This window comes from Pristiophorus japonicus, chromosome 3 (assembly GCF_044704955.1).
Source record: "Pristiophorus japonicus isolate sPriJap1 chromosome 3, sPriJap1.hap1, whole genome shotgun sequence".
In the NCBI taxonomy this organism is placed as follows: domain Eukaryota; kingdom Metazoa; phylum Chordata; class Chondrichthyes; family Pristiophoridae; genus Pristiophorus; species Pristiophorus japonicus.
The window spans coordinates 85,870,614-85,898,125 of NC_091979.1; the positions used below are offsets into that span (position 1 = coordinate 85,870,614).

At 43.3% G+C, this 27,512-nt stretch overlaps 1 protein-coding gene across 1 annotated transcript in view; it reads right to left on the reverse strand.

Annotated features, from left to right (window-relative positions):
- galnt3 (UDP-N-acetyl-alpha-D-galactosamine:polypeptide N-acetylgalactosaminyltransferase 3 (GalNAc-T3)) overlaps nt 1-27,512 on the reverse strand; it is a 116,445-nt gene that overhangs the window by 62,914 nt on the left and 26,019 nt on the right. Inside the window, exons 5-7 of the mRNA XM_070874592.1 lie at nt 23,651-23,885; nt 22,074-22,191; nt 16,903-17,103 (exon numbers count right to left, since the gene is read on the reverse strand). Coding sequence (XP_070730693.1) covers nt 16,903-17,103; nt 22,074-22,191; nt 23,651-23,885 — 554 coding nt within the window. The remainder of the gene's footprint in view (nt 1-16,902; nt 17,104-22,073; nt 22,192-23,650; nt 23,886-27,512) is intronic.

Below are 27,512 nucleotides of genomic sequence, written 5' to 3' on the forward strand. Positions count from 1 at the left end.
ATGCAACAAAATAACTGGGTTGACCGAGAATCTCTTGTTCTTTCAGATTTTCTCAGCAAATTTTGTCGAGCACAGTCTGTAGTGAATTTATGCAACTTATGGAGCTGTAGCCATCTTTCACATGTTTAAAAGCAATAATGAATAGAAACTTAAAAGAATGGTCATTAAGCCTGATATTTATACATTAGAACCTTTGATGTAGAAGCAACCTTGTGGAAGAGCAGCTTTTTCAGAATCAGAACAAACCATCACAGAAATCAATTGGATAATGACCTGAGAATCCATTCCGTTCACCCAATGCCAATCCTGCATTTCAATTGATCTTTTTTGAAAAAAAACCTACAGCAATAGTAGAAAATTAGGCATTTTTAGATTACTATAATCAGGATCAATTCACGCAAAACAGCTTCTTGCAAGGTTCCATGGAAATAAGCAATGGTCTATGTTATCGGCAGCTAGACCTTGACATAAATCAATGAAGCACCAATTTGGGTCAAACATCCAATAATGAATAAGCTGATGAGATTTAATGAATTCAAAGGGCACATAACTCAGGTGAACATTTAACAGAATGTTCTTCATTAAGTGAACAGTGTTTAAGATTATTACATTGCAGCCAGCCACAATCCCATTTCCAGACTAAAGTTTTGCCAAAGAACAAAGGAAATTTCATAAAGACATCGTAAAGACAGCTAGATGATCCAATTTTTATCACCATACATGGTATTACTTTGTTTAAAACTATTTCAAACTAGATTTTAAAAAACCTTTTCACACCAGTATGAGTTTCATCTCAAAATTGACTAACTAGAAATAGATAAAATTTAAAAAGTGGGTCAATTCACCCACCACAATTTCGACTGACAGGTCATCTTCTCAAGACCCAGAAGAAACTGCTGTTAACTAACAGAAGATTTGAACCACAATGGGCCGAAATTTCCGGCCTCGCCATACGAACTGCGCACGGACCCGGCGAGGCTTCACAAAAGCCTGTTTTCGGACGAAGTGAGCATACGTCGAAAACCGGCTTCTCCGATCTGTCAAGATTTCTCTCGACAGATCCTCCGCATCCCCGGGAGAAGGACATTCACGCTGGAGAGATTGGGCTATTTGCCCAACTCAGGCCCAGCGAATGCCCTTCAAACTTTTACTCCTGGTAAAAACAGGAGCATAGCTTACTTTTACCAGTGTAAGCGTTTTAAAACATATAAAAATTATATTTAATCATTCATTTTTATGTTAAAAACCCTGTCCATTAAGGCAAGTTTATTTTTAACCCAATTAAAACACAAAAAAAACTTCCAAAACATATTTTCTTTTCTAAAACATTAATTACAATTAATTTTAAACATGTGAGGTGTTTTTAAATTTATTATGCTGTGTTTCTTGTTTTAGGAAGGTTTTCTCATCGATAGTAATGGGAACTCACACAAACGGAGTTCCCATTATTATCAATGAGAATACTACCTAGTGATTGGTGGTGCAGGCCCACGTGACTCCAGCATTTCCGCACATAGAGAAGTCATCTCCCCGTACGCTGCACAGCGAATGAAGGCCTCCAACCACAATCGTAGGTTCCTCAGTGACCACCAGGTATTTTCATTAAAAAATTTCAGGCTGACCGCAATTTCCCCCCCATTCCTCTCCCCATGTTCCTCTGTACATGTGCCAACTAAAAAAATCCCTTTTGCAGCAATCCAAAGGATAATGAATCATATCCAATGAGTTTCCAGTATTCAAAAGATTAAGCTCAATATGAAAGTTTCTAAACTTTGCAATAAGGAAATAAGTTCTAATTTAACGCCTTCATTACCCTGTGAAAATCTCTTAATTTCAGTCGTTCAATATTTAACTTTTTGGCAGGTATTCGAATAATTCAAAAATTCATCTTATAGCAGCCAATCTTACGAACAATATTTTTTTGAAAATATGAGATCTGTTGATTTTAAAATGTCTATCAATGACACAACTATTTTCCAGCCAGTAATAAAGGTTCCCATTCAAAACCATCGAGCGCGTCGGGAATCCAGCTCCAACCCACCGCCTTCCGCATTTAACTGCAGAGTTTGAATTGTTCGCATGCAGCCTCTCAGGAGAAGCAGGTTGTGAATTTCAAAGTTAATCGCTCAATTACAGTGTTATTAACATGGGTTTTGGAGTTCAACTTTGGCTCCACGGGCTTCCTGGAATTCGCCAGTGAAAGCAAGGAAAGAAGAAAACGGTAACTGAGGGGGACAGGAAAATATGCCAATAAGTAGTTAGTACTCACAACTGCTGTCTTACCTACTTGTGTGAAAGGGTTGATTCACAGTACTTATGCTGAAAAGTTAACTTTGCACACTTGAGGTTAAGGAGGTCTGATCTGCATTTTGGAGCTCTGATATATCATATCAACATGGGTGTCACTTACACTGTGCCTTTGGACCTCAAATGAGGACCAAGCTGACCACCACCAGCACCTGCATCAGCAACCACCTGCTGCTCACAGACCTGCAGCTCCATATAAGAGATGGGGATCAGCAGAGAGGTGCAGCTTGCAGGAGGCCATACTTGGCAGACAGGGTCTATAGCCAGAGGATAAGCTTCCTTGACATGTCGGAACATCAGTGTCTCAGGAGGCTCAGGGTGTCACGTCAAGTGGTAGCAGACATTTGAAGCCTGCTGGAATAAGACCTGCTACCAACTGGACCTGGTGGCCACACTTCACCAGTGGCTATCAAGTCGCCACTGCCCTCAATTTTTTTGTTCTGGATCCTTCCAAGGTTCATCCGGAGACATTTGCAGGATCTTGCAGTCGGCAGAGTACAAATGCATAAGACGGTTGACTGATTGTTGCCGGTCCTGGCAAAGGAACAATGTCCCCTGTAATTTTGTTTGGCACTGCGCAGCACCATTACTGCGCATGCACACATTTTGCACTGAAAAGCCAGCAAGTCGGCTGCTTGGGGTCTCGCGTGCTGCGCAGCTGACAGGAAACATTGACTGTCAATTAGGTTAACTTCACCTGCGATGACACCAGTCAGAATGAGTGGGCACTCGAGTTGCTGCTCTGCTGCCATCCCACAGGTGTAGGGAGTTATCGACTACATATGCTAATTAAGGCATTTACAAATCACCCAGGATTGTTCGTCAATGACGTGGGCTTCCAATACATCAATGTGTAGCTGGTGTGCAACTACAAAAATATCATTATGCAGGTGTGCTCAAGATTCCCGGCAGCTGCCATGATGCTTTCGTCCTGCGGCAGTCCACCCTCCCAAATGTCCTCGCACTTGGAAGCAGAATTACCAACTGGCTGCTCGAGACAAGGGATACCCACTTAAAACATGGCTGATGACACCTCTCAGAAAACCAAGAAATGAGGCGCAGGAGCAATACAATGAATGCCATATAAGCACCAGAAACATCGAATAAGCCATCGGCATGCTGAAGATGTGCTTCAGGTGCCTGGACGGATCTGGAGGTATCTTCCAGCATGCACCAGCCAGGGTCTCCAGAATGGTCGTGGGGAGCTGCGGTCTGCACAACATTGCGCATCAGCGAGGTTTGGACCTGCAGGAGCAACAAGGTGCAGAGCACAGAGCCTCTTCAGAATCATGAGGAAGAGGAGGAGGAGGAGGAGCAAGAAGAGACAGAAGGTGATGCGGGCAATGTAACTACAAATCTTTACTCTTCCTTGTGTGGCTTCAGCCGAGGTAGAGGCAGACTGCTCAGATCGCTGAGATGCTCTTGGTCGATGTCCCCTGAGGGCACCGCCAAAGACTGCTTCACCTGCACCTGCAGGCTAGACTCAGCTATCAGGATATGAGGCAGCATGCGGGGTACTGACGAGGGATGGCAACGGGTGAGAAGTGGAAGCACTTTGAGCAGAGTCCCCACTTCCATGTCCCCTTTCACCATCATTCAGCACTTCCCTGGGAGCAACAGCTGGAGAGCACTTTTCTGAAAATCAGTGGCACACTGGACAGCCAAGGCTAGGGTATCATTCATCCTACTTAAGATGCCATTCATAGTGTGCAAGCCATTGGTGAAGGTCTGCATGCATTCGTGATTGCAGCGTTTAATGCTCCATGCACACGGCCACTCTTTCCGTGGACACAGACACCATCGCAAAGAGCTACATTTAAAAAAAGGAGGCAGACAAAAAGCAGGAAACTATAGACCAGTTAGCCTAACATCTGTCGTTGGGAATATGCTGGAGTCCATTATTAAGGAAGCAGTAGCAGTTCAGAGAAGGTTCACTAGGTTGATTCCGGAGATGAGGGGGTTGACTTATGAAGATAGGTTGGGCTTATATTCATTGGAGCTCAGAAGAATGAGTGGTGATCTTATTGAAACAAATAAGGTAATGAGGGGACTCGACAAGGTGGATGCAGAGAGGATATTTCCACTCAGGGGAAATTAAAACTAGGGACATAGTCTCAAAATAAGGGGCCGCCCATTTAAAACTGAGATAAGGAGGAATTTCTTCTCAGATGGTTGTAAATTTATGGAATTCTCTGCCCCAGAGAGCTGTGGAGGCTGGGTCATTGAATATATTTAAGACGGAGCTAGACAGATATTTGAGCGATAAGGGAATAAAGGGTTATGGGGAGCGGGCAGGGAAGTGGAGCTGTGTCCATGATCAGATCAGCTGTAATCTTAGTAAATGACGCAGCAGGCTCAAGGGGCCAGGTGGCAGACTCCTGCTCCTATTTCTTATGTACATCATGCCATTTATGTTCAAGACAGATCTTTCAATCTCTCTGCAAGCTTGCATGGTGCGGCTGGAATGCCTGTCAGTACATTGCACACTTTCTGCTACTGCTCCAGAAGTATCCAGTTAGTCGACGGACCCCAAGGAACAGCATCCAGCTGAGCAGAGCTTGGAGTATCCTGCGGCCTTTGATGTGGGCTCTCCACTGCTGTCCCTGTCTCCACCATCTACTCAGCTCACTTTTGATAAATGAATCACCAGGTGTAAACCCAACTATCTCCCTTACTAGTCCCACTGAAGTGAGTATGAGTCCTATGACAGTGCATCTTCCTCTGAGGAATTGAGTGTCATCATCTTAGAACATAAGAACATAAGAATTAGGAACATGAGGAGGCCATCTAGCCCCTTGAGCCTGCTCCACCATTCAAGAAGATCATGGCTGATCTGGCCGTGGACTCAGCTCCACTTACCCGCCCGCTCCCCATAACCCTCAATTCCCTTATTGGTTAAAAATCTATCTATCTGTGATTTGAATACATTCAATGAGCTAGCTTCTACTGCTTCCTTGGGCAGAGAATTCCACAGATTCACAACCCTCTGGGAGAAGAAATTCCTTCTCAACTTGGTTTTAAATTGGCTCCCCCGTATTTTGAGGCTGTGCCCCCTAGTTCTAGTCTCGCCAACCAGTGGAAATAACCTCTCTGCCTCTATCTTGTCTATCCCTTTCATTATTTTAAATGTTTCTAGAAGATCACCCATCATCCTTCTGAACTCCAACGAGTAAAGACCCAGTCTACTCAATCTATCATCATAAGGTAACCCCCCCTCACCTCCAGAATCAGCCTAGTGAATCGTCTCTGTACCCTCTCCAAAGCTAGTATATCCTTCCTTAAGTAAGGTGACCAAAACTGCACGCAGTACTCAAGGGGCGGCCTCACCAATACCCTGTACAGTTGCAGCAGGACCTCCCTGCTTATGTACTCCATCCCTCCCGCAATGAAGGCCAACATTCCATTCGCCTTCCTGATTACCTGCTGCACCTGCAAACTAACTTTTTGGGATTCATGCACAAGGACCCCCAGGTCCCTCTGCACCGCAGCATGTTGTAATTTCTCCCCATTCAAATAATATTCCCTTTTACTGTTTTTTTCCCCATGGTGGATGAACTCACATTTTCTGACATTGTATTCCATCGCCAAACCTTAGCACATTCGCTTAACCTATCTAAATCTCTTTGCAGCCTCTCTGTGTCCTCTACACAACCCGCTTTCCCACTAATCTTTGTGTCATCTGCAAATTTTGTTACACTACACTCTGTCCCCTCTTCCAGGTCATCTATGTATATTGTAAACAGTTGTGGTCCCAGCACCGATCCCTGTGGCACACCACTAACAACCGATTTCCAACCCGAAAAGGACCCATTTATCCCGACTCTCTGCTTTCTGTTAGCCAGCCAATTCTCGATACATGCTAATACATTTCCTCTGACTCTGCGTACCTTTATCTTCTAAAGTAACCTTTTGTGTGGAACCTTATCGAATGCCTTTTGGAAATCTAAATACACCACATCCATCGGTACACCTCTATCCACCATGCTCGTTATAGCCTCAAAGAATTCCAGTAAATTAGTTAAACATTATTTCCCCTTCATGAATCCATGTTGCATCTGCTTGATTGCACTATTCTTATCTAGATGTCCCGCTATTTTTTCCTTAATGATAGTTTCAAGCATTTTCCCCACTACAGATGTTAAACTAACCGGCCTATAGTTACCTGCCTTTTGTCTGCCCCCTTTTTTAAACAGAGGCGTTACATTAGCTGCTTTCCAATCCGATGGTACCTCCCCAGAGTCCAGAGAATTTTGGTCGATTATAACAAATGCATCTGCTATAACTTCCGCCATCTCTTTTAATACCCTGGGATGCATTTCATCAGGACCAGGGAACTTGTCGACCTTGAGTCCCATTAGCCTGTCCAGCACTACACCCCTAGTGATAGTGATTATCTCAAGGTCCTCCCTTCCCACGTTCCCGTGACCAGCAATTTTTGGCATGGTTTTTGTTTCTTCCACTGTGAAGACCGAAGCAAAATAATTGTTTAAGGTCTCAGCCATTTCCACATTTCCCATTATTAAATCCCCCTTCTCATCTAAGGGACCAACATTTACTTCAACTCGAATCCAAAGATTCCAGTTGGAACCCCTCCTGTTAGATGCGTGAGCACCATATGGAAGCTAAAAGATGTGACTGAGTACTGTCAAGGTAAGAATGGTTCACGTTATCATTATGCACATGATCATATTTCACTCGCTGTTCACATGTCTACAGGGCAATAGTGATACCCGCCCTCCTATATTGCTCAGAGACGTGGACTATATACAGCAGAGACATCAAAATGCTGGAGAAGTACCACCAGTGCTGCCTCCGCAAGATCCTGCAAATCCATTGGCAGGACAGATGCACCAACATCGCTCAGGCCAACATCCCCAGCATCGAAGCATTGACCACGCTCGATCAGCTCCGTTGGGCGGGCCACATCGTCCGCAGCCCGACACGAGATTCCCAAAGCAAGCGCTCTACGTGGAGCTTCGACACGGCAGGCAAGCCCCAGGTGGGCAGAGGAAATGCTTTAAGGACATCCTCAAAGCCTCTGATAAAGTGCAACATCCCCACCGACCCCTGGTAATCCCTGGTCCACGACTGCCCAAAGTGGAAGAGCAGCGATCAGGAGAGCGCCGAGTACCTCGAGTCCCATCGCCAAGAACAAGCAGAAACTAAGCGTGGACAGTGGAAGGAACGTGCATCAACCCAGGCTCCCCGACCACCCTTTCCTTTAACCACTATCTGCCCTATCTGTGACAGAGATTGTAGATCCTGTATTGGATTCCTTAGTCTTAGTCACCCGAGAACTCACTTTTAAAGTGGAAGCAAGTCCTCCTCGACTCAGAGGGACTGCCTATGATGATGTTGATGATGGTTTTTGGGGGTTATCCAATTTAATCCCCAGAATGCATTTATGATTACTAAGATATTCCAAATTAAATTGCTGTAGCAAAGCATGGCCCTTTTTCTTTGTTAGACTTTACTATGTTTGAATTTAGATAACTTCTGTGTTTTGGTTTTTGGCAGTATTAGAGAGATCTCCTATATTTTTTAAGAATGTGTTACATTATGGTTCAGCAGCACTATATGGTTTTACTTGCTGGGCTAACTGCCTGTAGAATTTATTGTGTATTTTGAGTTTACCATTGTATGCAACAGCACCAACTTGCATTTATATAGCATCTTCAATTTAGGAAAATGTCCCAAGGTGCTACACAAAAGCATAATCAGACCCCGAGCCAAAAAAGGAGATATTAGGAGCATTGTTCCCTGTAAGCTACACTTTGTTCTGCAGGGCCTGTGTTTTTTTAATACATAGTCCCTTTAAATTTCTGCACACGCGCGCTATTTACAATGTAAAAGCCAGTGAGCAACCTGCGCAGGACCTTTCCCCATGACTGTCCGGTCGTGCAGCTTAGAGAGAACATTGATCAGGAGAGGTGGCTGAAGTTTAGTCAAAGAGGTAAGTTTTAAGGAGAGTCCTAAAGGAGGAAAGAGGGGTGGTGAGCTATAGGGAGGAAATTCCAGAGCTTAGGGCCTGGTTGGCTGAAGGTACAGCTGCTAATGATGGGACAAATTGAGTGGGGTATGCGCAAGAGGCCAGAGTTGGAGGAACACAGAAATCACAGAGGGTTGTAGGGCTGGAATAGGTTACAGTGATAGGGAAAGGGTGAGGCCATGGAGTGATTTAAACTTGAAAAATTTAAAATTGAGGTATAGGTAGACTGGGAGTCAATGTAGGTCAGCAAGCACAAAGGTGATGGGTGAACTGGACTTAGTGCAAGTTAGGATACGGGCAGCAGAATTTTAGATGAGCTTGGAGGGTGGAAGCTGGGAGGCCTACCAGGGAAGCCATGGAACAGTCTAGTCTGGAGGTTACAAAAGCATGAATAAGGGTTTCAACAGCAGATGGGCACAAGCAATGTATGGAGGTGGAAATAGGCAATCTTTGTGACAAAGAAGACATGGGGGCAGAAGCTCCGTTCAGGGTCAAAAAGGATGACGAGATAGCAAATAGTGGTTTCCCTTGGAGCAGAGAAGGTTGAGAGGAGATTTGGTGGAGGGAAGGAGAGGAAAGAAAAAGATTGCATTTATATAGCGCCTTTCACGACCACCAAACGTCTCAAAGCGCTTTACAGCCAATTAAGTACTTTTGGAGTGCAGTCACTGTTGTAATGATGGAGAAACTGTTTCCGTTGGTGGAAGGGTCAAGAACGAGAGGTCACAGATTTAAGGTGATTGGTAAAAGAACCAAAGGTGACATGAGGGAAAACCTTTTCACGCAGCGAGTGGTTCGGATTTGGAATGCACTGCCTTGAAGGGTGGTGAGGGCAAACTCAATCGTTGCTTTCAAAAGGGAATTGGATAAGCAACTGAAGAAAAAAAATTTGCGAGGCTACGGGGAAAGGGCAGGGGACTAGGACTAGCCGAAGAAGTGTTGTCGCAGAGAGCTGGCATGGGCTCGATGGGCCGAATGGTCTCCCTCTGCGCTGTAACCATTCGATGATTCTCGTCTGGTTCAGGCCAAGACAGTGGCCAGGGAGGGAGATGGAATCGGTGGTGAGGTAATGGAATTTGTGGCAGGAGCCGAAGTAATCCATGAGCTCCTTGAACTTATTTTTGGAGGCAAAGGTGGAGGGGGCAGGGGAAAGAGGATTAAGGAAACAGTTAGTGGGGAAAAGAACCCTGGGGGTTATCTTTGCCTTCATTTCAGGATGATCCTGGAGTAAAGAGCAATATTATCAGAGAAGAACAGTGCCTATATGTGGTTGATGTTTTTCAGTCAGATCTGGCAATGAATGGCTGAACCAGTTGTGCACAATATACGTTCTAGTATGCGCCTCTTGGACTCAAGTGTGAAGATGGAGGCTGTAGTAGGCGGAACAAGGGTAGTGTCCAAAAGTGGGCGATATTTTAGCGTTAACGTTTATATTGGTTTTTGTTATCGTCGGAATATCGCCTATTTTCAAACCCACTATTTTCCACTTTATAATTTGGGCGTTTGCGGGAGAGATATGAAATGGGCGTTAGCGGTTTTTTCAGTTTTTTTCTATCGTAAAAGGCCGGCGTCTATAGCAAAGGTATTTTCCCACGTTTCAGGAGGTCAGGGGTCATCTGCACATGTGCAGGAGAGAGAGAGAGAGAGAGAGAGAGAGAGAGAGAGAGAGGTTTTGTTTTGAATGCTGGTATTGAGTGATTGATATTTGACAGAAAATAATTGATAATTAAAACTAAACAATGGAGCACATGGAGAAAGTGCTAGGTGATGTGATAGAGGTGGAGGAGGTGGGTGAAGGCAGCGATCTGGGTGAGGTGGGAGAGGAGATGGGTTGCAGAAGGCATGCAAAGCGGTTTTCTGATGAGGCCAATGCTGCCCTCGTCCACGAGGTAGAAACTTGTTGGGCCCAATTGACCCGGGGTGGTTATGGGAAACCAACCCCCAAAGGAATATCAGCGAATATGGACGGAGATCGCCGAAGTGGTGTCGCCGGTGACACGAGGTCCATGAACCGAACCAGTGCCGCAAATGCTGGAACAACCTTGTTGGTTCCGGAAGAGTATTACATTTATTTATATAATTGTAATTGTAATGATGCAATGATGAATTTAAATTCAGATCTGATGTAGTACAGTTAGACCGGTAATCATTTAATCCAAACCTATGTTTGCGGTGGACTACCATGTGTGTTGTGTTGCATAATAATTATTATTATTATAATTATAACATGATATCTGTCAGTAATGTGCTATCTGTTGTATCAGTATCTGTAACATACCTAGCAATGATCTTATACCATGCCATGCTGTTGTCACCTTTTGCAGATGAAACTTTCGAATAGGGCCAAGCAGCAGCGCACGGGTGGCGGCCCAGCGGTCCTTAGCGAGCTGACTAACATTGAGGTGCGGGCGCTGGCATTTGTGGGTATCCACAACCAGTTGGCCACTCTTGCTGTATTGGAACCTGTCCTTACGCCACGTGAGTAGAGTATAACCCATTGGGTGGTGTAAAGTAAATTAATGCCACATTCACTCATATCCGTATAATATATGATTGCATCAATAAAATACATCGTATCATCAATGTTATGTAATTAATGATGGGATCATGAAAATCATTGTAATGCAGATTTTGTAGTATCATGATGCTCATTAAATGTGATGTCTGTCATTATTTTTATACCACTAGTGTTGCTCTCATGCATATGCCTTGTAGCGTTTGCATTCCCATGTAATTAACTCATTTATGTTTTCTAGCTCAGCCGAGAGTGTAGCAGGCCTTTCAGGAACCGCAGCTACCTCAGGATCGTGCAGTTGCCATCGTTTCTGCGGGCGAAGAGGCATGTATCTCGCCCATCCTGCCCACTGAGGATGGTGAAGAGGTGGAGGAGGAGGCTACATCAGTAGCATCCAGTATTCCAGCAGCCATGTCCTCCTCAACCATGGGGGTAGCAGGGCCAAGCACTTTTTGCCGCAGGGCACCCAGAGTGACTCCATGCCGGCGCCAACTCTGCGGAGGTTGGTTCGGCGCAGTAGGACTGCTCCACAATTGGTAGATCTGAGCGTGGACATGGTTAATTTGTCCAGGAGGAGCATTAAAATAGGTCAAGAGCTCCTCGAGGCAATGGGCGGTATATCTCAACAGATGGCCACCTTATCCATGCACAAGAGGATGACACGGATACCGGTGGCCCTGGAGATAATAGCCAGGAACACAGGTGCCAGAGGGTTAGGAGTGTCCCCGGAATCCGGCACTGCACCCCAAGGTGCCGCAACAACCTTGCCAGAAACACATGCGAGCCAGGAGGAAGCTGTTGCTTCTGGCTCGGAGGACGTTTCCTCTCCATCATTGGCCCAAAGAACAGATCTGCTGTCATCCCCCCCACCGAAGCAGCACTCAATGTGCACTGCAGCAAAGCGGCTTGGAGTTGGTAGGGGAAGGGGAAGAAGTGGGGTAAAGACCCGGAGGGGAAAGGAAAGGAGGGGTGTGGCCACAGGTAGGGATGGAGAGAGGGATGGAGGAGGGAGGGAGTTGTTGCATGTTTACTTTAAAAAAATGTTGCCTGTTGGGTGGGTGGTTTATTAGGGTAGTTGTTTAAATTGTTTGCTGTTGTTGTTGTTTTCAAGTTTTCCAATGTTGGGATGGTTTGGGGGAGGGGGGAGCATATTAAAATTTTTGTTGTATTTATTGTTATTTACTGTGATGTTAAAATGTTCAAAATTTGGGGTGGGGGTCGAGGGTACTGTTGTGTTGGGTTATGTTTTTGAATTAAGAAAAAAATCCTCATTAACATTAAAAATTATTTAACGTAACATTTTTGTGCATTGTCTTCAGATAGATGTAATGTTAAACACTGGCGAGCCCATACCATGAAAGGGAACATTAAACGTAACATAAATCAACTTTAACTGTAACTATCACCAAGGTAATGGAAACATAGAAAATAGGTGCAGGAGTAGGCCATTTGGCCCTTCGAGCCTGCACCGCCATTCAATAAGATCATGGCTGATCATCCCCTCAGTACCCCTTTCCTGCTTTCTCTCCAAACCCCTTGATCCCTTTAGCTGTAAGGCTATAATCGAACTCCCTCTTGAATATATCCAATGAACTGGCATCAACAACTCTCTGCGGCAGGGAATTCCACAGATTAACAACTCTGAGTGAAGAAGTTTCTCCTCATCTCAGTCCTAAATGGCATACCACTTATCCTAAGGCTATGTCCCCTGGTTCTGGACTTCAACATCGGGAACATTCTTCCCGCATCTAACCTCTCCTGTCCCGTCCCGTCAGAATCTTATACGTTTCTATGAGATCCCCTCTCATCCTTCTAAACTCCAGTGAATAAAGGCCCAGTTGATCCAGTCTCTCCTCATATGACAGTCCAGCCATCCCTGGAATCAGTCTGGTGAACCTTCGCTGCACTCCATTAACAAGAACGTCCTTCCTCAGATTAGCAGACCAAAACTGAACACAATATTCCAGGTGAGGCCTCACTAATGCCCTGTACAACTGCAGTAAGACCTCCCTGCTCCTACACTCAAATCCCCTTGCTATGAAGGCCAACATACCATTTGTCTTCTTCACCGCCTGCTGTACCTGCATGCCAACCTTCAATGACTGATGAACCATGACACCCAGGTCTCGTTGCACCTCCCCTTTTCCTAATCTGCCGCCATTCAGATAATATTCTGTCTTCGCATTTTTGCCCCCAAAGTGGATAACTTCACATTTATCCACATTATACTGCATCTGCCATGCATTGGCCCACTCACCTAACCTGTCCAAGTCATCCTGCAGCCTCTTAGCGTCCCCCTCACAGCTCACACCGTCACCCAGTTTAATGTCACCTGCAAACTTGGAGATATTACAGTCAATTCCTTCATCCAAATCATTGATGTATATTGTAAAGAGCTGGGGTACCAATAGTGAGTCGTGCGGCACTCCACTAGTCACTGCCTGCCATTCTGAAAAGGACCCGTTTTTCCCGACTCTCTTCCCATCTGCCAAACAGTTCTCTATCCACGTCAGTATATTACCCCCAATACCATGTGCTTTGATTTTGCACACTAATCTCTTGTGTGGGACCTTGTCAAAAGCCTTTTGATAGTCCAAATACATCACATCCACTGGTTCTCCCTTGTCCACTCTACCATTACATCCTCAAAAAATTCCAGAAGATTTTTCAAGCATGATTTCCCTTTCATAAATCCATGCTGACTTGGACCGATCCTGTCACTGCTTTCCAAATGCGCTGCTATTTCATCCTTAATAATTGATTCCAACATTTTCCCCACTACTGATGTCAGGCTGACCGGTCTATAATTACCTGCTTTCTCTCATGCCACTTTTTAAAAAGGGAGGGCAACATTAGCTACCCTCCAGTCCATAGGAACTGATCCAGAGTCGATAGACTGTTGGAAAATGATCACCAATGCATCCATTATTTCTAGGACCACTTCCTTAAGTATTCTGGGATGCAGACTATCAGGCCCGGGGATTTATCGGCCTTCAATCCCATCAATTTCCCTAACACAATTTCCCACCTAATAAGGATATCCTTCAGTTCTTCCTTCTCACTAGACCCTCGGTCCCCTAGTACTTCCGGAAGGTTATTTGTGTCTTCCTTCGTGAAGACAGAATCAAAGTATTTGTTCAATTGGTCTGCCATTTCTTTGTTCTCCATTAGAAATTCACCTGAATCCGACTGCAAGGGACCTACGTTTGTCTTCAGTAATCTTTTTCTTTTCACTTATCTATAGAAGCTTTTGCAGTCAGTTTTTATGTTCCCGGCAAGCTTCTTCTCGTACTCTATTTTCCCCCTCTTAATTAAACCCTTTGCCCTCCTCTGCTGAATTCTAAATTTCTCCCAGTCCTCAGGTTTGTTGCTTTTTCTGGCCAATTTATATGCCTCTTCCTTGGATTTAACACTATCCTTAATTTCCCTTGTTAGCCACGGTTGAGCCACCTTCCCCGTTTTATTTTTACTCTCGACAGGGATGTACAATTGCTGAAGTTCATCCATGTGATCCTTAAATTCTTGCCATTGCCTATCCACCGTCAACCCTTTAAGTATCATTTGCCAATCTATTCTAGCCAATTCACGCCTCAAACCATCGAAGTTACCTTTCCTCAAGTTCAGGACCCTAATTTCTGAATTAACTGTCACTCTTCATCTTAATAAAGAATTCTACAATGTTATGTTCACTCTTCCCCAAGGGGCCTCGCACAACAAGATTGCTAATTAGTCCTTTCTCATTACACATCACCCAGTCTAGGATGGCCAGTTCCCTAGCTGGTTCCTCGACATATTGCTCCAGAAAAGCATCCCTTATACACTCCAGGAATTCCTCTCCACTGCATTGCTACCAGTTTGGTTAGCCCAATCAATATGTAGATTAAAGTCACCCATGATAACTGCTGTACCTTTATTGCATGCATCCCTAATTTCTTGTTTGATGCTGTCCCCCAACCTCACTACTACTGTTTGGTGGTCTGTACACAACTCCCACTCGCGTTTTCTGCCCCTTGGTATTCCATAGCTCCACCCATACCGATTCCACATCATTCAAGCTAATGTCCTTTCTTACTATTGTATTAATTTCCTCTTTAACCAGCAATGCCACCCCACCTCCTTTTCATTTCTGTCTATCCTTCCTAAATGTTGAATACCCCTGGATACCCTTTATTACGTATACTCCTTGCATTGAGGCGCAGAGCCTTCAGGCTTTTTTTTTTTTTTAAAACACACTTTGCCCCTTTAGAATTTTGCTGTAATGTGGCCCTTTTTTATTTTTGCCTTGGGTTTCTCTGCCCTCCACTTTTACTTTTCTTCTTTCTATCTTTTGCTTCTGCCCCCATTCTACTTCCCTCTGTCTCCCTGCATAGGTTCCCATCCCCCTGCCATATTAGTTTAACCCCTCCCCAACAGCACTAGCAAATACTCCCCCTAGGACATTGGTTCCAGTCCTGCCCAGTTGCAGACCGTCCAGTTTGTACTGGTCCCACCTCCCCCAAAACCGGTTCCAATGTCCCAGGAATTTGAATCCCTCCCTCTTGCACCATTGATGGAGAACCATTGCATAATCCGTGGTGTTGATAATGCAGCACCCATACTTGAAGTACAAATTAAACTTTTAAACTTGCTGGCTGGCTGGCTCTCCATCCCTCCCGGAGCTTTGCACGCCTCCCCTATCCCCTGGCCGAACTCATCTTCGCAGCTCGGAGCCTGCTGCTGCTGGGCTCTACTAACGTCGCTCTCATCTCATGCTGCCCTTAATCCCTGGCCGAACTTCTTTCCGCAGCTCAGTGCCTGCTGCTGTCAGGCTCTTTGGAAGTCGCTCTCCCTCATCTCACGCCGCTCCCATGCCCTGGCCGAACGGCCAGCATCTCATAGCTCGGTGCCTGCTGCTGCTGCTTCAGAGAGGTAGGAAAATGTAATTTATTTTTTTATTTGATTTATTTATTATTCATGATAGCTCTTTATTTTAGAAGAGAAGTGTTAAATGCTTGTAAAATTCCCTAACTTAATTCTAACTTCCCTTCCCCCCACCACCCCCCCATATCTCTCGCTCCCTGCGCCTAATTTATAAAGTGTAGGCAAGGTTTTTCTGAGCATACAAAAATCTACACTCACTCCATTCTAAGTTAGTTTGGAGTAAGTTTTCGCTGCCTAAACTTGCAAAACAGGCGCAAGTGGCTGGACACGCCCACTTTTGAAAAAAAAAACTGCTCTAAAACAAAACTATTCTAAATCACTAGAATTGGAGCAAACTAAATGCTGAGAATTGCAATTTCTAAGATGCTCCATTCTAAACTAGTTGCTCAAAAAAAATAGGAGCAACTCGAGCCGAAACTTGAGCCCATATTGCCATTCCTTCATTGTCGCTGGGTCAAAATCATGGAGTTTCCTACTTAAACAGCAATGTAGGAGTATTTTCACCACAGACTTCAGCAGTTCAAGGCAACAGCTCACCACCACCTTCTCAAAGGCAATTAGGGATGGGCAATAAATTCTGCCGTGTCAGTGGTGCCCACATCCAGTGAATGAATAAAGGGATGGGCAATAAATTCTGGCCTTGCCAGCGACGCCCATATCCAGTGAATGAATAAATAACATTTTAAACATTTTATTGAATTTTCTAACCAAAATGGATTGCTACTAAAATACAAGAATTAAAGTATGAATCAAGGCTGTGATGCTACAGAAATTATAGTATTCTGCAAAAATGTAGTTAGCTGCAGTTATGCACTTATTTGAAACTTTAAAAAGTTAAAATATTTGCCAACAAAAACATGCACAGATCCCAAAAACAAGCTAGACCTACATTATTACTGTTGCTATCAACAATTATATTCTCTTCAAACAGCATGTTTTGAATTTAATTTCCAGAGCAAAAGATCAAACAGAGTAATTTTATTAAGAACATGTACTTTTGATAATAGACGAATTAAACATTTTTCAAAGTATTTGTTTTACCTGTTTTATTTGAGAACAATTCCAAACCCAAATAACGAATAAAGCTTAAAAACAGTTGGTAGGCAAATCTTTATAAACTGCTATAATTTAACGGTGTTCTGTAAGCACTCATTTTTGTAATGTCACCTACCTCTTTAGACATCTGCATTGCTTGTTGATTTCTTCTGTAAAATAAGTGTTTGTAGTCATCCATCCATACTTCTGCCAGGCGGACCAAGTTGCGGGCTATCACTTGAGTACCTTTGGGGAAAGTATGGGGGCTTTTGGTGCGAAAGACATGACCTACTACAGAACATGGCAGAATTTCCAATTGTCCACCACATAGCCAAACCTGTTAGTTAAAAGGAAAGGCAGAGACATATCAATGAACTTAAAACTAAGCAGCTAACAGTTATGTGCACCTACCTCTAATACTTGATAGATAGCTGGAAACAGCTAATTAAGCAATGTAAATTATCTGTTCAGTAGTTACTAAAGTCAGAATAAATTTGATAGGAAAATTCTTGTATGAAAAAAATCTGTTTCAAAAAGATTATCCTGCCCAGGCACAAGAATCTGCAGAAAATTAAAGTGATGTTCTCACACAAAAAAATGTTCTACAAACATTTGTTTACAAGCATGATATAAATGGCAACACTTCAGTATAATTTTAGTGCAACAACTGACATGTAGTTCCTCTTCAAATGAAAAAAAACATTACTAAACACTTTGATGAAAACCCCCTTTAAATGTGAACATATAATACAGGCTATGATGCACATACAACAAGGAACCACAGGGCACTGAACTGATAAATTGTTGTCTGGTCTGGTCCAGATTAACAGCCATTTCACCCTTCCCAATATCTCCTTCCAATGCTTGTTGTCAAATGTTGTCCGATTACACTTCTGTGAAACACCTTGGGATGTTTTCCTGTTAAAGGCGCTATATAATGCAAGTTGTTGTTTGAAATGTCAAATGTTAATGGCCAAATCCAGAATTAGCATTTCTACCCTGATGTGAAAAATAATTCTTTGATATTTTAACATTCTACAAAACAGCAGTTGACTAGTTCTTACACTACATCTGATGAAAACTTCCAGATTTTCAGCTTTTGGGGTTTTTCGGCGAAAATGGTAGCAATACATAAAACTTACCATTTGCGCTACACTACCATTTTAAGCCTGAACTTTCGGGCTTTACGTCTGCGCCAGGAGCGCATCGGTAAGAGAGGGAGTTGCACGAAGATTCGCGGCACAAAAACGAGAGTTTCACCAAATTAAGACCGGGTACAGGAGCGCTGCGAGAGGCGCCTTGGGAGGGGGAAAAGAAAAAAAAATCCAAAAAACATTTGCTATCGAATCGCTGCAAAAAAATTGAAAATAAAAACTTTAACTTATCTTTTTTGCAGGTTTTTGTACTTACCACTGCTGCTGGGCTGCACAGACAGGTTTGAATTGTCAGTATTCTGGGCGTGGCGTACGGGTCGGAAGAGAGCCAAAAGTCCGACGCAAATGCAATCCGCGACGCTGCACCTCTCCCCGGCGGTACTTGGAAGCGCCACCACAAACAGGTACCCGAGGATCCCGCCCAGGCTTTGCGAATTTCGCAACTTCTCGAAAATCCAGCCCATTTTAATAGGTATTTGAAAAGATATCATTCACAAAAGGTTTACAAAATAAAATTTTCAAAAATTGGTGTTGATGCATTTGATCTGTTTGTTTGACATCAAATCTCGTACAAGCCAGAACACGCCAACTTATCAACAGCACCAAAAGCTTTGTTCAATTTCCATTCGAATCTATACACAATAGCCAGGATTCCATTCACACTCCAGCTGCTCACTCAAGCTGAACCACAGTGCATAACCTCAGTATATGGTTTGACCCTGTGCAGAGCTTCAAACTCCGCACCCGAACCATAACTAAGACTGGCTATTTCAATCTCCAACATCTTCAGCTTCATCCCTATTCTTGCCCCGGCTACTACTAAAACTGTTATCCATATCTCCTTCCCATCCAAGCTCAACTTTTCTAACACTTTCCCTCAGCGTTCCAAGCTCTATCCTATGCAAACTTTAACTTGTTCAAAACTCTGCCACCCACATCTACCTTAGCTGACCTATTCCACTCACCTATCATTGCTGTCCTTGCCCACCTGTACTGGTTACCCACCTCCCAACATATTCATTTTAAAAAGCTTTATCCTTTTAAAATTCCCTTAATGGTCTCACCCTATCCTACATCTGGAAACTTCCCCATTCTCAATTCCAAACTTGGATCCTCGGCTCTTCCAGTTCTGGCTTACTGTGTATCCTGCCCTCTCTTCACTCTACTAGTGGTAGCAAGACTTTAGCGGTCAGTCTTTGCACTCTAGAATGGTCTTTCTAACCTCATATACCTTGTTACAAACTTTTCTGCGCCTTCAAAAGCCTCCTCAAAACCTCCTTCAAGTATACATTTGATCACCTTCCCCAACTCCTGCTTGTTGTCTGCTTCCATAGATATTTTAAAGCACAGTAGGAGCTATTTGACCCATCACACCTATGCCAGCTCTCTAAAAGAGCTATCTACTTAATCCAGTACCCTGCCCTTTAAAAATGTTATTTTTCAAATATTTATCCACTTCCTTTGTGCAGCATTGTGGGACATTTTTCTATGTTAAAAGTGCTACGCAAGTTATTGTGGTGAATATTATAGGCTACAGTATGGCACTGGGAAACCAATGCATTATAAAATATCCCCTGTGCACATGCCTGACTGGTTAATGTAGTGCATTACATGTAACACAATACTGTAAAACAGCCATTCCACTGTGGTTATTCAGCTGCCCAGGAATCAAATTTCCATTGTATAGTTATCAGGTTGCAAATCAAATTTGGTCTGCACCAGTTATCCTGAGTGATGTGTACAATACATTAGGCTGAAATCTTCATCAAATATAGAAACATAGAAAATAGGTGCAGGAGTAGGCCATTCGGCCCTTCGAGCCTGCACCACCATTCAATAAGATCATGGCTGATCATTCTTTTCCTGCTTTCTCTCCATACCCCTTGATCCCTTTAGCCATAAGGGCCATATCTAACTCCCTCTTGAATATACCCAATGAACTGGCATCAACAACTCTCTGCGGCAGGGAATTCCACAGGTTAACAACTCTGAGTGAAGAAGTTTCTCCTCATCTCAATCCTAAACAGCCTGCCCCTTATCCTAAGACTGGGTCTCCTGGTTCTGGACTTCCCCAACATCGGAAACATTCTTCCCACATCTAGCCTGTCCAGTCCAGTCAGAATCTTATATGTTCCTATGAGATCTCTCATCCTTCTAAGCTCCAGTGTATAAAAGCCCAGTTGATCCAGTCTCTCCTCATATGTCAGTCCAGCCATCCCTGGAATCAGTCTGGTGAACCTCCGCTGCACTCCCTCAATAGCAAGAACGTCCTTCCTCAGATTAGGAGACCAAAACTGAACACAATATTCCAGGTGGGGCTTCACCAAGGCCCTGTACAACTGCAGCAAGACTTCCCTGCTCCTAAACTCAAATCCCCTTGCTATGAAGGCCAACATACCATTTGCCTTCTTCACCGCCTGCTGTACCTGCATGCCAACTTTCAATGACTGATAAACCATGACACCCAGGTCTCACTGCACCTCCCCTTTTCCTAATCTGCCACCATTCAGATAATATTCTGTCTTCGTGTTTTTGCCCCCAAAGTGGATAACCTCACATTTATCCACATTATACTGCATCTGCCATGTATTTGCCCACTTGCCTAACCTGTCCAAGTCACTCTGCAGCCTCTTAGCGTCCTCCTCACAGCTCACACCGCCACCAAGTTTAGTGTCATCTGCAAACTTGCAGATATTACACTCAATTCCATCACCTAAATCATTAACATATATATTGTAAAGAGCTGGGGTCCCAGCACTGAGCCCTGCGGCACTCCATCAGTCAATGCCTGCCATTCTGAAAAGGACCCGTTAATCCCGACTCTCTGCTTCCTGTCTGCCAACCAGTTCTCTATCCATATCAGTACATTACCCCCAATATCACGTTCTTTGATTTTGCACACCACCTGTGTGGGACATAGAAACATAGAAACATAGAAAATAAGTGCAGGAGTAGGCCATTCGGCCCTTCTAGCCTGCACCGCCATTCAATGAGTTCATGGCTGAACATTCAACTTCAGTACCCCATTCCTGCTTTCTCGCCATACCCCTTGATCCCCCTAGTAGTAAGGACCTCATCTAACTCCTTTTTGAATATATTTAGTGAATTGGCCTCAACAACTTTCTGTGGTAGAGAATTCCACAGGTTCACCACTCTCTGGGTGAAGAAGTTCCTCCGCATCTCGGTCCTAAATGGCTTACCCCTTATCCTTAGACTGTGACCTCTGGTTCTGGACTTCCCCAACATTGGGAACATTCTTCCTGTCAAAAGCCTTCTGAAAGTCCAAATACACCACATCCACTGGTTCTCCCTTGTCCACTCTACTAGTTACATCCTCAAAAAATTCCAGAAGATTTGTCAAGCATGATTTTCCTTTCATAATTCCATGCTGACTTGGACCAATCCTATCACTGCTCTTCAAATGCGCTGCTATTTCATCCTTAATGACTGATTCCAACATTTTCCCCACCACCGATGTCAGGCTAACCGGTCTATAATTACCTGTTTTCTCTCTCCCTCCTTTTTTAAAAAAAAAGTGATGTTACATTAGCAACCCTCCAGTCCATAGGAACTGATCCAGAGTCGATAGACTGTTGGAAAATGATCACCAATGCATCCACTATTTCTAGGGCCACTTCCTTAAGGACTCTGGGATGTATACTATAATTAAGCTTTGATAGTGTTCATGCATTAATGTTTTTCCTTCCTTATACATTAAAAAGGCAAACAGTCCAAAGCAAAAGAAATGGAGTCCATAATGAACAAAACCTGTATATTTGCACGGTAAGCAGAAACATCCTAAACCAGATTACTTATAGTTCTGAATTTAATTCAGTACCCATGTCAACCACCCACTTGATAGTGAGATGCTCAAAGTGGTCATCTCATCTAGTTCAAATGTCACTTTTTGCTGACTGAACACAGTCCCAGTGATGAGCGTTATGCAAAAACCTACTTAGAAGAGGTAGAAGTGGAAAAATATATGCTCAATGCACATAATTTTGGTGAACTGACAAACAAGGTCACCAATTTTAAGGCGCAATATGTTGATAGATTAAAATTACAGGACACAGCAGCTTGAAAACGAACAGCATTAACAAGCCACTTGAATAATCTAATTTGAGAATTTGCAACAAAAAACACCAAAACTTACCCTGAAAGACATTTCTATATTTTCACCACCCCAGATTTCCATCTGGTCATCATAACTACCTATGAGTTGAAAATATTGTTTGGAGATAGCAAATAGCCCACCAGCAAATGTTGGTGACCTGCAAAATAAGAGTGAGACACAATATTAAATATCTCGTGAGCCATGAAGTTTATTTTGCCAAGATTCAGACAGCCTTCTCTCCCAAAAAACAAGTCCAATAAAATGGGCAACACGTTTATGCCTTATCTGTTGTAAATTAGAGATAATTGGCTTGATTGTTTTCTTGTTAGTGCTATCATTATGTAGCAGGATATGAGTGACTGGCAAAGCTGCATTTTTGTGCCATGAGTAGGTGGTAAACCTTCTGAACTGTGGTATTACATAAATAAGAGAAAGAGATAAAATAGTAAGAATCATCAGGTATCCAGAGGAAAGCTTCCTCAGGAGCCAGCAGCTAAAAGATGGTACTAATGATTTACTTATTTCTCCTTGGTCCATTGATTTTCTCTCTCCCTTCCACTAGTTCTGAAGGTTTTTACTAATTGTGAGGTTGAGTGCCTGCAGTTTCTCTCTGTAGAGAATCAGTCTTGTGTACCTCTGTGCTTGCTGACCTACATTGGCTCCCAGTTAAGCAAAACCTCAATTTTAAAAATTCTCATCCTCATTTTCAAATCCCTTCATTGCTTCGTCCCTCCCCATCTCTAATTTCAACCAGCCCCACCCGCCAACCCATCAGAGATATCTGCGCTCCTCTAATTCTGGCCTCGAGCATCCTTGCTTTTATTGCTCAACTATTGGTGGCCATGCCTTCAGCTGCCTAATCCCCAAGCTCTGGAATTCCCTTCCCAAATCTCTCCACCTCTCTTTCCTCCTTTAAGACACTCCTTCAAAGCTACCTCTATGAGCAACTTTTGGTCATCGGCCTTAATTTTTCCTTATGGGCTCGGTGTCAGATTTTGTTTGATAACTCACATTGGAATGTCTTACTACATTAAAGGAGCTATATAAATACAAGTTGTGGACCACCGTTCTATCTATTCATTAATTCAATTGTGCCCATGTTGTGTTAACTTATTAATTTCCTGCTACTTGCTGTTGCATTAATCTATTAATTTTGTGCTGTACCTATTGCTGTTAGTTTTCAAACACTTCAATCAATTTATTCATTCAATGATGGCCAGTATTCATTAATTTATTCCTACACCGGGTTCACCTTTTCTTTTAAACAAGTAGTCATCCATATGGTTCTATACATTTCTGGTTTCAATTTTCCTGCTTTAATTTTGTACAGTCTAACAAAAGCAATAATACACTTTTTTTTGCGATTCATGTTCTCCAATTTACTCAGTTTGTTTCTCATACTGTAAATTTCTGTTATCTACTGTTTTATGGTGCACTGTCGTCATTTTGTTCGAGATCAAGAACTTTCCAGACTTTAACGTCTTGACTCCTTTTGTGCAATGCCATGGGGGATTAACTAGTATCTATCAGAATATTTAACTGATATTAATTATACTAACACACTAATGCAAGAACTATCACCCGAGCATTTTGAAAATTTAAACATTTAAACTTACTTGATGGGATAAGTTTCATCTTTCCTTCTTTTTTTCTCATGGTCAGGAAGGGATTCCCATCCAAATGACAGACTCCAGTCAAAGTTACCCCTATTATGATTTTGTCCATATGGATTTGGTTTAATCACTTCAAATGTATTGAGATCAATGCTGGATATATCAGGGCTCACCACAGCTGTGTAATTCTCAGCTATTCTGCTCAACAAAGGCTCCAGCCAACCACTGAAGCATTCACCTAACAGAAAAAAAGTTTTTGATAATATTAATTGATCACATTCAAAGTAAATAGCCAGCGGAGTCCAAATAACTCCAATTGACTTACCATAATGTACATTTTTAAGTGATCCCAGACTACTAAATCAAACAAAGCAATTTTTAGCTCCAAGATGATTCATTGCTCTGTGCAGGTTTCTTAATGATGATTAGTATACAGATATTCACAATATCTTACATGATATGCAACATATATTCCACAGTGAATATAAACAAGTGGGAAATTGGAATCAATAAAAGAACACATCTTAGCATATGAAAGGTGTAAATTGTTTGGGGAGAGGAAGAGGAAACTTTCAACATAATGTACTCTTCCTTTCCTATCCCATTCAATTTTGAATTGGATTAACAAAGACAAGTTAAAAGAAGAGATCTCCCATTAGATGCAATTTTACATTTGATTTTGAGGATCAGGCTTTTTCTAACATTTTTCCTCTTTAATAGGCAGCTTGATCACTGTTTCCTTAGGCATTATAGCCAATCTTTAAGTGGCAGTGATCATATAGACTAGAAAATTAAATGTGATCAATTACACCAATCATAAATTCAGTTTATTTTCAGGTAACTTATTTGACTTGTCTTTTGACCCTCTCTTCACTTAATTTTAATACGCGAGTTCACTTCTCTCCTGGGAATATTGTTGGACTAGGAGCTTTTGTATAACCACCAAAGAGAGAGAGTAACTTGAAATGATCATAATTACCAGTAAATATAATTCATGGATTACAATAATAACTTGCATTATAAAATGTAACTGCATTAGCCCAGTGTGGCTAACCTCCTGGAAGCAATTCACGTATCATAATATTTGTAAAATGTAAACCAGTCTACAGTTGTGCACTCTTTAATAAGGATTAGTATAAGTGTTAGAAATCAGGGGCTCAAAATGTATAAAACTGACACAAAGAATACAGTGTTTAAATCCTTGTTTTGAACTGGAGATGAAATGTCTCCTTAGACTGATATTAGATGCTTAGAAATGCTAATGTTTTGGTACCCTGTTGAGATGTTAAAGCATTCTGCACTATGAACCATTATCTGTTGTTTTCAAGTTAAAACTTCAACTTTGTTTATGTATCTTTAAGACACTGGGCTTTTGCAATTTCGCCTGTTTTTAGGCAATAATTGCAGCAGAATGTTTTTTTTTTTTATAAATCGCTGGGTACTGTTACTACCAGAGCAAAATTCTCCAAACAGTGAAGAGCAATAGCGATAAATCCGGCATTGCACAACTGCGCCAGAGCCAAAATTTGTGGCCGACAAAAAAATGGATCTTCTGCACATGCACAATTTTTTTTGCCACTTTTTTCTTCCTCCCGCTCTTCTGGTCAGTTGTCAGGAAGCGCCCACGCATGTGCAGTACACCCAGGGCTGAATCAGCCATTTTTAGAGTGATGGAAGGAGATGTAAGCAGGCAGTGAGCAAGAAAGTTTAGCAATGAGGCCAACGAGGCCCTTATCACTGCTGTGGAAAGGTGATGGTGGAATGGAGCGGTGGAGGTTTTTCCGCATTTGGACTAGCATCACTGAGGTGTCTTATATCGACGACATCTGAAGGACCCACACCCAGTGCCGCAAGAGGTTCAATGACCACTGCATGGTCATTAGAGCAAGTAATATTTTTATTGATGGCACTCCATTACTTAAATTATAAATCTGACACATGTTGTTATAGGTAGGCTGAATGTTGCACCTTATTTGCCATGAATGATTTTTACACAATATTAAGATTGCTTTCTGAGATCTTAAAAGATGTTTCTGCACTTCGATGTCTTCATGAACCACATGAGACTTCCATGACCATTAAACAGAGGCCTGTACTAAATGCACACAGTATGATAGCTATCTGTGTGTGCCACAAGAGCTTACAGGCCCTATGGGAACTATTCCCATCGTCAGCTTTGCAGAGAAAGATGTTCCACAACTGTTTGGAGTAGTGGCGGACAGGCGGCAGTCCACCCGAACCATGCCTCTGACAGATCTCGATGAAAGAGTGGCTGGTTTGTTTGGTACCTCAGGGAGGGCAACTGCCAGTGAGGGTGCTGAGCCCCCGTTCAAAAGTGAGGTTAAGTCCTGCAAAATCCCCATGCTGGGTTGGGGCAATGTGATGCAGTGTCTGTGAACAACATATAATGGAGTAGTGGCGGTCCTGCAAATGAGCGTGTGCTATATGACCTTACTCATGTCACCCTGCCCCCTCCCCTGCTGCTAACCACTTATCTGTTGTTTTCCATTTCCAGATGAGGAGTCACATGCGCCACATCCTCCAAGGGAAGCCTCCACCTCAGGTCATCATGTGGGGGGGGGGTGAGGAGACAAGGGTGAGATCGAGATCGAGGAACTTCAAGGAGAGGAGCAGCCTATTCCAGGGGGGGGGGGGGGTGGAGGGGGCACTCTCCACCTCTTTTTCCTCCGAAGAAACATTTGCGGGTTTTTAGCCATCCAAGGCCCCAAGTATAAGTGGCGTGCAGCAATGCTCTCCCGAAGCTAAATCCTATATGCTACATCTCCGGAGGGTGAGTGGGCAAAGCCAGTTTGACGACAGACAGGCAGACACACACCTGGACATGGTGCAACAATCCAGGGAGAGGTCCAGCTTACCTGACAGCTCCTAGAGATATTGGGTAGGATTCCCACAAGCATCGCAGCACTATCTGTGAATGTGACGGCGGTCAGGTCACAAGGTTGTCCGTGCGAGCCACGAAACCTGCGAGACTGTCAATGCCTGCGCACAATTGATGGCCTCCATCTTTAACACTGCAGTCCCCAGTGTCACACCCAGACCTACATCACCTGTGAGTGACGACGCCAAGCAAGAGGCTCATCACTCACAAGCTGGGCCTTCCATACCCCGAGCTTCTCCAGTGGATCCACACATGGCACCTCCACTCCCGCTAATACAACAGGACGCTGGCCGCCTTGCTAGATGATGACTTGGTGCCAACTTGAGTAGGGTCATGATGCGAAGGAGGGGGGGTTAGGGTGGAGGAGCCGGAGGTAAAAGATGTTCGGTGCAAGGGTCATTGTTTCGTCGTTGCTGCTATTTTATAAAAGTTTTTAAAAAGTTTCCTAATTCTGTTAAGTTATAAAAGTTCACAATAATGTTTAATAAATGTTATTCCAGTTTCTCAATTACGTTTACAATGTTTAATAAATTATTTTGTTCACCTTAACTATTTCTGTGTAGTGTCTCATTTGCAGAATAAGATTGGGAATGGTCAACATGGTGGGATAGAGTGGGCAGGCAACAGTCAAACGTGCCGTTCACTCTTCAAGCAAAGCTGCTGACATAAGGCTTTTGCAGTGGCAAAAACTCCATGAGGCCTCCCCTGTGGTGGTGGCATGGATTTCTCACCAGGCTCCTCGTACCCTCTCTCCTGAGGTGGGCCTGCAGTCCCCAGTGGCAAATTCTGTTCCCTCATGATGGCTAAGTTGTGAAGCATGTCGCAAACCACAATGAACTTAGAGACCTGCTGAGTGGAGTATTACAGCCTTCAGAGTGGTCCAGGCATCGGAAGCGCTGCTTGAGCACTCAAATTGTCTGTTCGACAATGTTGGGTGTGGCTGTATGGCTCGCATTATAGCGATGC